General features: G+C 32.3%; 1 protein-coding gene across 1 annotated transcript; it reads left to right on the top strand.

The window, feature by feature from the left end:
- Positions 1-6,429: 6,429 nt before the first annotated feature.
- LOC115992732 (flotillin-like protein 3) lies at positions 6,430-9,678 on the top strand. Its single transcript, XM_031116955.1, has 3 exons — positions 6,430-7,089; positions 7,567-7,962; positions 8,988-9,678. Exons 1-3 carry the CDS (start codon positions 6,556-6,558, stop codon positions 9,495-9,497), a joined length of 1,440 nt encoding a protein of 479 aa, XP_030972815.1. The 5' UTR covers positions 6,430-6,555; the 3' UTR covers positions 9,498-9,678.
- Positions 9,679-11,550: the final 1,872 nt, after the last annotated feature.

Genomic DNA, 11,550 nt, shown 5'->3' with positions numbered 1-11,550 from the left:
GTTACCCGAATTTGACTTTTTTTTTTTCCATTTTAATTTTCTGTATTTTAGGATGCAATGGGACATTTTTAATACATTCTATTGACCAATAAAAAGACTTAAAATTGTTTTCTTAATTAAAATATATTATGTTATATATATATATATATTTAAAAAAAAATGTGGGAACACTTCCCGCATTAAGCAGTTTTTGTCCGCTTTTGGGAGCCAGTCGCTCACGGTTTTGTCACGAAGGGGTGGGAGCTAAGGATTTTTGCCGTGAAGTGATTGACACCTAGGCTCACCCGAGTCCCACATCGCCTAAGTAACCCTCCCACTCATGGTTTATAAGCTTCTGGAGCGACCATACCACTAAGTCTCTTGATCTCACTAAGTAGCTTGATCAAGAGACTTAGTGGTACACTCATGGTCACTCCAGAAGCTTATAAACCATGAGTGAGAGGGTTACTTAGGCGATGTGGGACTCGGGTGAGCCTAGGTGTCAATCACTTCACAGCAAAAATCCTTAGCTCCCACCCCTTCGTGACAAAACCGTGAGGGACTGGCTCCCCAAAGCGGACAAAAACTGCTTAATGCGGGAAGTATTCCCACAAAATATAAGTGGGGGCCTTCTTTTATTTGGGGGCATTAGGCAGTTACATCACTTGCTTCTATAGCTAAGCTAGCCTTGGTTACTAGTCAAAATGAAAAGTCAAATAAATATAAAAAATTAAATAAATATAAAAATAAGTTTTATAAATGATAAATTATAATTAATACGTAAATTCAAAAAATAAGGCATACCTAAACAACTAATTAGATTTAAGTTTAAAAAACTAGCCTCTTTGTATAATTCAAAATCAAGATTTGACAAGCAATTACACCACAAAAGTATGATGAAATGATGTTATAGAATTACAACCAAGGTAAAGTCGGTGATAGTTGAATAAGATATTTGGAGTTCAAACTCTACCTATACCAAAAATCGATTAATGTCTTAGTCTAATAATAAAAAGATATAATTAGAAACAGACCTCATAAGTTAAAATTCTCTAAAAAAAAAAAAAAAAAAAAACTTTACAAAATTTAATTCTATTACATGTCTTAAAAACATACCTATTTAATTTTTAGGTTGACAATTGAACTAACGAATATCTTCTCAAAACCATTAGCCTTTCACACTCTCCAATATGCACAATTCATTGAGAGTTGTGATTTGCAAAATTGCACTAATGAAAAATAGGGACACAACACTGCACTGTTCAGTAAATAAAAATAAAAAAAGATTTCAACTCTATGAAACTATCAAATTGTCTTAATTTAAATATTAGAAAAGTAGAAAATGATACTGTAATTAATTTAATAATTATTTAATATATAAATAAATATATTAAATTATGGGTAATTATTGAGTACTCTCAGAGCACCATAAATGCGTACTTCCCCCATTTCACATAATTATACGTCCCACTAATTAAATTTATGGTAGGATCTACAATTTATGTGAGAGGAGGGAGTATGTATTTATCGTACTCCCGAAATATTTAATAATTTTCCTTAAAGTAGTAAGAATTGAAAATTTGACTAAAATAGAATGGTTTTCAGACTTGGACATTCAAAGAACTGAAAATGGGAGAAGTTCAAGATTTTTAAGGTTGAATCGAGATTCAACTAAGGTCGAACTGTGATCACTTCAAAATTAATTTAATATTAATTAAAATACAAATAAATGTATTAATCGTATAAAAAATATATGGAAATTACACCAAATATAAAGCAATTTAAACAACTTTCAAATGAATTTTCATTATTTTTATAAAATATATAAAACAATAAAATATAAATTGTGTTTGGTAATCTTTCAAATAAAAATCATTTTATTAAAATTAAAATTAATTTTAAAATAAATTTACAAATTTTGACATTCACATGTAATGATGTAAATTAAATCATAATTCTATTACACAAATAAATTTAGAAAATACTATTAAGTAAATAGTGATAAAATTAATTCAAAACTATTATTCTTGTAAAAATACAATAAACAAAATATAAATCCAATGGGTGGCATAAATTAAAGAAGCCAATTGGTGTAGTGGTTATTGTGCATTCACTGGTTCTATAGTTTTTTCTCTGGTCCTAATCTAACCATGGTTTTTTTTTTTTTTTTTTTTTTTTTTTTTTTTCCTTCATATTTGTGGTAGGGTCGGATTTCAGATTTTACTTGCTAAAGAACCAGTTTAGGTAGCAAGTAGGTAACTAGGACTAAACCGTATAGTTTGATCCGGTTAACCAAAAACCATACACAAGACGGTTCTTTAAACCCCCCCCCCCCCCCCCCCCAAAAAAAGTGGACCTATTAACTGTGATTGAACTGCCCTATTTTGTAAATTGTGGACAGTTCTTGGATTTTATATCATAATTTTTTTAGGTACTTATAACCATTGTTAAAGCTTCAACCAGCACGAGATCTTAGACCTTTAAATCACATCTTCTTCTTCTTCTTCTTTTCTCTCTCTCTCTCTCTCTCTCTCTCTCCTGCTTGGACCTCCATGAACTCTTCCAAGGGATGCATATGACTCACAGTCCCATATAGAAGCCCCTCCCATCTCCGGAACTGATACACTCTTGGATCAGTACAGTGAGGCTGAGTCGCTTGATGAACTATACGAAATCACGATAAAGTGAGCTCCTGAAGTCGAAAAGAAAGAGAATAGCAGGTTCCATATATACGCTATGATGGCATTCCTGTGAGAACTAAATAACAGTGATTTGTGTTTCCTTTGAGTGGTATTGTTTCTAGGCAAATTGAACCTCAATCCTCGAACCTTATACTACCCTTTCCCAACCTTAGACAATTAAGCCATCAAATTCATTGTCAACCCTGATCCCCATATTAATCCTAATAGTTCTACTTTTGTTGTTGTCCAATCTAGACTTCTATAATTAAGGAAATAAGAGAGGGAAATGCAACAATTTTCTTTAAATATAACTATCCCAACGTAACTGAAAGTTACCCAATTGGCTCTTTTCCTCTCTATGGTTGTGAGCAATTCTTGTCTTTCAAATTTGGGTATTGTAACCAATTCAAGATTGGTTTAGATTTTGTGTTTTGGTTCTACCAGAAGATGAAATAATTAGGACATTTTTTTTTTCTGTGTTAGGGGATGACTAGCTTTTAGTTTAAACCATTGCCAAGAACTTCATTATAGCGTTTATATGGAAATTGGAACCTTGAGGGCTTTTTAAAAAAAAAATTTGGGTTAGAGATGGAGCTTTGGTCTTGTTAGTCCTTTGCATCTATTAAAGGAGTTCAAGGAGGTCCCAAAGAGAGGATAGTGATTTTTTTTAATGGAATTTAATGAATTGATGGTATCAGATTTGACACGGCATTAATGTTATTTTAACAATTAGAATTATGGAAATTAATGATTTAAAAAAGGTGTAGCTCCATGGCTTATGTGACAGGTTATTATTTGCTGTTATAGATGAGTAAAAAAGTAATTTTAGTTTAATTTTTTTTTTAAAGAGTTTCAACCTATGGTGTCTGTTCCTAATGATAGTTCATTATTATTAGATCAAGACACCAATCAATTTTTGGTGTAAGCGGGGATTGAACCCCAGATCTCTTATACAAGCATCAGAGATTTTACCAGTTGAGCTAACTGTGGAACCCACAATTAGAACCAATAACAATTTACTACCAGTGATTTGTTCAAAGAGTGTTGTAAAAAAAAGACATAGCATTTTTCTTATTTTTTAGTGTTTGGTTGTGTTCCAAAAAATTATTTTGAAAAACATTTATAGTCAACATAGCTAAAATATCCTTAATTTTATAAAGACAGGTCTAAGTGTATTAGGGCCCGTTTGTTATAATTGTTTAAACAATAGTTTTCAATGTTTAAACAACATTATATGTATTTTCACACATTTTTTCACCTATACGTATTTTCAAAAAAATACAAACAACGTTACTAGAAATCTCTTACCAAACAGGCCCTTATTTATCACTTTCACGTGGCTCTCTAAAAATATGTAATAAGAAATATACATTTATTTTATATGGCTTTCTCCAAAATTAAAATACATTCAAGTCCAAAATTATTATTTCAATCAATCCATCAATACCAATATAAATATATATATAAAAGCATAGACCTCATACGAGAAAGTATGAAGTTCTGCCATGTGGCACACTCTATGAAGATAATTGAAATATTCTTAAGCCATATTAGAGATAAGAATAAATTTAAAAATAAGGACGTTTTATTTCCTTTGGTTTAATGTTTCAAGACTACTTTTTGTTACTTTTTTTATTCAATGTTTTAAGACTACTATTTCTTTTATTTGGTTCAATATTTCAAAATTTTTCCTCTCTCTCACACATAAAAAACTCTTTGCATTTCTATTTACCCTTTTCACTTCTACTCCTTTATATATAAATGCCCACAACAACCCTTCATGCCATCTCATCTCAAATACACTCAGATAAAAACGATGTTATTTACCTTCATCTTTTCAAAGACACGTACATAACTTTAGCATTGTGGTACCATTTGATTCTAACTCGTGTGAGTAGGCTATGACCAAGGAAGGGATATTGCAATTTTTATTCAGTGATGGTAGCTTACGGTTTTGATGTTAAAATCGGATGTTGTGAAGATTGTGATTTGCTTTGAGTCTTTGGGTGTTTAAGATTTTGTTCTAGGAAAGTCATAAATGTATTTTGTTTTAGAACTAGAGAAAAAGGGGAAAAAAAAACATTCTAATTGATTATTTATGAAGTTGACTATTTTTTATTTTGTGTAATAACTCATAATTTGTTGGGTTTTTTTTTTTTTTTTTTTTTTTAAATTTTTTTTTATTGTTGTTTTGTGCGGATGAGCCATAATAAAAAAAAAAAAAAAAAAAAAAATTTGATGATGATTTCAAAGTATTTTCCCCTTTTTTTTAAAGGATACAGGAGCCCAACTAAAAACAATTAAATTTTGATAAATTGATGTGTTTTTAGCCACTTTCTCTTTATTTAATTACGTTCTCTTTATGTTGATACTTAAAAATGATTTCCTTAATTTCATTGAGATAATGAATTGGGTGTTTACGATTGAGGTCTCCATATTTTGTTGTGAGAATAGAGTGGTTGATGTTGAAGTCGGATATTGTGGATTTTGTGAAGGTTGTAATTTGCTTTGAGTCTTTGGGGTTTGAAATTTTGGTTTGGGAAAGTTATAAATTTATTTTTTTTTAGAACTAAAGAAAAAGAAAAAAAAAACATTCTAATTGATTTTTTGTGTTATAACTCATAATTTGTAGGTTTCTTTGTAGGTTTTTTATTTTTATTTTTTATTTCATTGTTGTTTTGTGTAGTATGAGCCATAGTAATAAAAATAAAAATTGATGATGATTTCAAAGTATTTTCCACTTTTTTTAAAGGATACGGAAGCCCAACTTAAAACAATTAAATTTTGATAAATTGATGTGTTTTTAGCCAATTTCTCTTTATTTAATTGCGTTATCTTTATGTTGATACTTAAAAATGATTTCTTTAATTTCATTGAGATAATGAATTGGGTGTTTGCGATTGAGGTTTCCGTATTTTGTTGTGAGAATAGAGTGGTTGAGGAAGTGTTTGGTAGGTTGTTTAAATTTATGTAATTTTAGAATATATAAATATTTTATGCTTTAAATTCTTATTTATAGATTTCAAAATTATTTAATTAGTTTAAAACATGAAATCTACTTAATTTTAATGGTAAATATTATAATATGTTATAGTCTTATAGTGTTATACAATTTTTTTTTTTTAATAAAATATGAATTAAGAAAATCAAGTTTTAAAGTATTCAATAATATTGTGAGCAAATATAAATATTATATAACAAAATAAGTACTATAGGTAGGTTTTAATATATACATATATATATATATATATATATATATGTATAAGTACAGCATTAGTGCTTTTAATACTAAGTACAGCTGGTAGAATTCTATTGTGGCAGTAATTTTACTTCGCCGCAATCACTTAGACGAATTCAATACAAATCCTTCCCAAACTTGGTCTCTACATCATAAAATCTTCACAATTAATACTAAATTACGCAACCAATAAATCAAATGTCCTTTGATTTTCATCTAACCAGAGAACGGATAGAGATATTGGTTATTGACAATAATCGAAATTAATTTATACAGCACCAAAACTGATTAATACATTATTATTACTAAGAAGACACGATCTAATTGCTTGGAACCTTCCTAAATTCTAATACCACGACACGAATATAACGCGTAGCATTCCATATATAATACAAATACTCTTTGCTGTGTGTGTGTAATATATATATATATATATATATATATATATATATATATATATAAAGCCTCCTCTAAGCCCTCGAACTATTATACAAAAACAAGAAGAAGAAAAGGTGAAAAACCTTTATCTCTCTCTCATCTCAAAGCGTCCTCTAAACCTAACCCTCTTATTCATCAAGAAAACAGAATAAAAGAAAAGAAAAGCCTCATCTCCATCTCTCTTTCTTTGAGCTCTCTGTGACACTTATAGATATTACTATGATTTGGAAAACAGCTAGTGCTTCGGAGTACCTAGCCATCACTGGCTGGGGCATCACTGACATACGTTTGGCCAAGAAATCATGGGTTTTTCCCGGGCAACGGTACACCCGACTCGACATGTCCCCAGTCAACTACACGTTCGAAGTTCAAGGCATGTCCGCCGAGAAACTCCCTTTTGTTCTCCCCGCAGTCTTCACTATCGGTCCTCGGGTCGACGACATGGACAGCCTCCTTCTCTACGCTACGCTCCTGTCCAATCATGACAAGCGCTCCAAACATGTTGATGAACTCGTTCAGGGTGTCATTGAGGGTCAAACCCGAGTTCTCGCTGCATCCATGACCATGGAACAGATCTTTAAGGGTACCAAGGAGTTCAAGAAAGAGGTTTTTGAAAAGGTTCAACTTGAATTGAATCAGTTTGGACTTCTCATCTATAATGCTAATGTCAAACAACTTGGGGATGTGCCTGGCCATGAGTATTTTTCATACCTTGGCCAGAAAATCCAGATGGAGGCTGCCAATCAAGCCAAGGTACATCAACACTAAACACTACTTGTTTTTAATAGAAGATATTCATAATTCTTTTGCATTTTTTTTTTCCTTTCATTAACTTTAAAGGTAAGTTATATTTCACACTTATTGAGATAACAAGTTTGATGTCAATGTTTTCAATAATCAGTCTTTCACCTCAATAATTAAGTTGTGAAATTTGTTACCTAGTATTCTTGTTTTCTTTTTGGGTTTATGTGAATCTGCAATTGTATATTTGGTTCAGTTTTAATGAATAAAAAAAAAAAATTATTATTTTTGGCTTTATCTTCACAATGATATATCGATCATGCAAGTTTTTATTAATTAAAATTTTCATTATTAACATTATTCATCAATTGCTATTTTTATAATAAGTAATAATCATTTTATTGGGCAAGAGTACTACTTCATTCGCGTGGAAATATATTTTCTTCAAAATAAGTCTTGGCACTAATAAATTGATAAATGTTGTTATAGATTGATGTTGCTGAGGCTAAGAAGAAGGGTGAGATTGGAGCAAAGGAGCGCCAAGGCCTAACATCACAAAACGCTGCCAAAATTGATGCTGAGACTAAGATCATAACGACTCAAAGGTTAGGAGATGCCCAAAAGGAGGAAATTAACGTTAAGACTAGTGTGGAACTATATAAGAACCAGAAGGAAGCTGAGTTGGTCAAGTCGAAGGCTGAGTTGGCCACCAAAAATGCTGGGTGGTCTCAAGCCTCTCAGTTGGCGGAGGTGGAGTCGGCAAAGGCGGTGGCCATAAGGGAGGCTGAGTTACAAACTGAGGTGGAGAAGAAGAAGGCATTGAATCAGACTGAAAAACTCAGGGCCGAATTGCTGAGCAAGGCAGCAGTGGAGTATGAGACTAAGGTATGTGACACTAATGTAATCTTGTTTTACCTTTTGTTTTTTGTGTTTTTGTTGTGTTACTTAGTTTATGAATTATGAGTTTCTCCTTCAATTATGTTTAAAAAATTTGGATGGCTTAAGGTTTAAGAATAGAAGAAGGATTAATAGGGGTCCCATAGATAGAGCTATAGTTTGGAGGGAAATTATTATGTACTCATGGAGTATTATAAATGCATATTCATTCCTTTTACATGAATGGTAGGTCTCACTAATTAAATTCATGGTGAGACCTACTATTTATATGAGAGGGGAGAGTACGCATTTATGGTATTCCGGGAGTTCCTAATAATTTCCCTAGTTTGGAGGGGTTTCCACAGACCTTTAAAGATAAAGACTTAATATCAATTCATTAATAATATAATTAATAATTTTTAATTGAATGCATGATCTATAACTTCCTTAATACTCCCTCCGTCCCACTTTGTTTGTCTTGTTTGAAAAGTCAAACTTTTTAAGGGAATATCATTTATTATCTTGTCTACCTTTTAAAAATGTACAAGTTTCCGGATATAATAGGAAGATTAGTAAATTAATAACTTTTATTTTTAGATACAGGACAATATTTTGGGACATCTCAAAATGGAATAAATGACAAACAAAGTGGGACGGAGGGAGTATATCATTTTGTAGGACCAAAACCTAGAATAAATCAATATATTTTCTTTATATTTAATGTGAGGAGTTAAGTTTCACCATTTACCAGTTTCATAAATTTGTATGAATTTCATAATTGTACACCTTTTTGAATTATAATGTGACTGATTCTAATCCTCTTTTTCTAAATCACTCATCTTCTACTTCTAATAAAAAAGATCATGCAAAAGACATGGTAATACATGTTGCTTTGTTATGCTAATAAGTTGGTTCACTTTATGATTTTATGTTTATATTTGGGTTACAACTTACAAGTCTTATACACTATCAGAAAACCCATGATATATAGGGAATGGATTTTTTTGTTAATATGTGAAACATTGATGATATAGGTGCAAGAGGCAAATTGGGATCTGTACAAGAAACAAAAAGCAGCGGAAGCAGTTCTCTATGAGGCACAGAAAGCTGCTGAGGCACAGAAGGTAAGCGCAGATGCCAATTTTTATGCCCGCCAACAAGCTGCGGAGAGTGAGCTGTATGCAAAGAAAAAAGAAGCTGAAGGGATCGCTGCACTCGCACAAGCTGAAGGCTTTTACCTGAACACCCTATTGAAACAATTGGGAGGAAATTACACCGAACTAAGGGACTACATGATGGTCAACAAGAATATGTACCAGGACATTGCCAGGATTAATGCTCAGGCTGTGAATGGAATGCAGCCCAAAATTAGTGTTTGGTCTAACGGAAAAGGCGGCAAAGATGGTGCAAATGGGGCAATGAAAGATGTTGCTGGGGTATATAGCATGTTGCCACCATTGCTAAAGACTGTGCATGAGCAGACTGGGATGCTTCCACCGGCTTGGCTAGCCACATTGAGTGATGTTACTCATGAATCTAATTAGTCTGTTTGGTTTTTAAGTATAGTACCATTGAAACAATGCTAGCTATGATAGAACTTACCAATATTTGTTTAGTTTTACTCTTACATAGAGGGCAAGGAACATTGTGTAAATGTTTATAAGTTTGCTTTACGTTGATACTAATTTGATGATTTATACGGATCGGTTTGCTACTTTCGGTAAATTTATGGTACCTTTCGGCCTTTGGATTCGTTGTTTTCTTTTTATCATCCGTGTACATTTTGCTATTATCAGTTATTATCACTATTGTTATGATTATATATACCACAAGAAACTTAGCCTTTTGCGACCAAATTATTAGGGACCAAAAAGTCCTTGCTAATAATGTACTACTAGCACCCTTCAAAAAAAAAAAAAAAATGTACTACTAGCATTTTTTTTCCATTTTTTTATGTTGTGGCAAAAGCTGTGCTAGATTTTTGTAATTCAAGTTCATTGCGGTTTGCTTGACATGCCAATGCGTGAGCTACCTGATTACGACCCACATGTTGAAATTAAGGACCGTGCAATGCACCCTCTGAGTCTTGAGTGTCATTGCTGTTGGCTTGGCAACCTCAATAATGTGACCAATTGGGCTTTGATAATTACTTTCTTTTTCCGATTGTGTGCAATAATCTTGCTCTTTTTTCTTTTTTTTTTTGTCCCAGAAAAACGGGGACTTTGGGAGATGCAATTCCTTGGTTTTAGCAGAGAATTTAGAATCCCATCGGATTTCATTTTTAGATTATGCCTTTAGTTCTTTTTCCTTTTATATTTCATATGTTAACATTAAACCTGACAAGAAAATTATAGGGAAAAATGCCCATACACTCTAAACTTTAGACTAATGAACAAGACCCCTCAATTTTTATATTAGCCAATTTACTCCTTAAACTTTACACCGGGAAATCAATACTTTACCCTCACATGTAACTTTAAATTATAAACTCACCCCAAGAAATTGAAACCCAACAGATCTTACCAAAAAAAAAAAAACCAACGGAGAAAGAAGAACAACCTAGGTCTAACCGAGAGAGAGAGAGAGAGAGAAGAGAGAGAGAGAGAGAGAGAGAGAGAGAGAGAGAGAGAGAGAGAGAGAGAGAGAGAGAGAGAGAGAGAGAGAGAGAGAGAGCCACCACGGCATGGCATCAAGTTCTTTATTTGGCTGTTGTCTCGCCGTCCTTGCCCTACTTGCCCTTGTGGTCCCACCACTGTCACAACCTCTTGACCCTAGATTTTTTTTCTTTCTTTCTTTCTAATGCAAGTATTGTTATTTCAAATTTTCATGTACTCTCTTTTTTTCAATTGGAATTTATTGGTTTGATTTAATTTTTGGGTTGGGGTTTTTGTGTGCTTGTTTCATAGAAGTTAATGGAAATTACAAATGAAACAAACATTAAATTTGAGACTTGAAATTACAGTATACATGTCAGGTGAGGTGATCCTTTTGTTAAATTTCCTTCTTCTTAGTGGTTCAGGTAAAGTGATTCTGTTAGTTTGATTTCCAGAGATTAAGAAAATGATAATTTCAACAGCCTTTGAGTCTGTTCGCCTGTCAAAAATTTTACAATGGAAAATATTTGATGCTATAATCCTATTGGTTTATGGCTTGTTTTATCTTTCTATTGATGAAATATTTCAATAGTTTCATCTTTCAACAGTCCTTGAGTTTGTTGGTTTGTGAAAGTTTGGCCCTTTGTGTGTTGGTTCTTGAGTAGAAACTAGAAATGGCATTTTCCCGTTTGGGAAAATCCATCATGTGCTTTTGGTAAGTGAAGGGATTATAAGCTTCATTGCTAAAAATTGCAACTTGGGGATTTGCAACAAATAAGTAATAGTAGTGAGTAATCTCACGTCTTATATAGAATTGCGAGTAGTTTAAGCGGTGTATTAAAAAGTTGTTGCTGGGGTTTCAACTCAAATTGTATTGAGTGATAAAACTATAATGAATTTTTAAGCAATAGCAGAGATTGACAATACAATGGAGAAATCTCATTCTTGGTTTTTTTTTAATAAAAATGTGTTAAGTGAGTAATCTTTGTTAAGTGAGAAATCT

The sequence above is a fragment of the Quercus lobata genome, chromosome 5 (assembly GCF_001633185.2).
Source record: "Quercus lobata isolate SW786 chromosome 5, ValleyOak3.0 Primary Assembly, whole genome shotgun sequence".
In the NCBI taxonomy this organism is placed as follows: Eukaryota; Viridiplantae; Streptophyta; class Magnoliopsida; order Fagales; family Fagaceae; genus Quercus; species Quercus lobata.
Note: the sequence above shows the minus strand (reverse complement) of the source record. Positions and strands in the feature narration are given on the sequence as shown.

Coding starts and splice junctions, on each gene's coding strand:
- LOC115992732 (XM_031116955.1), top strand. CDS start 6,556: ATGATTTGGAAAACAGCTAGTGCTTCGGAGTACCTAGCCATCACTGGC. Junction 7,090..7,566: donor AGGCTGCCAATCAAGCCAAG/GTACATCAACAC, acceptor ATGTTGTTATAG/ATTGATGTTGCTGAGGCTAA. Junction 7,963..8,987: donor CAGTGGAGTATGAGACTAAG/GTATGTGACACT, acceptor TTGATGATATAG/GTGCAAGAGGCAAATTGGGA.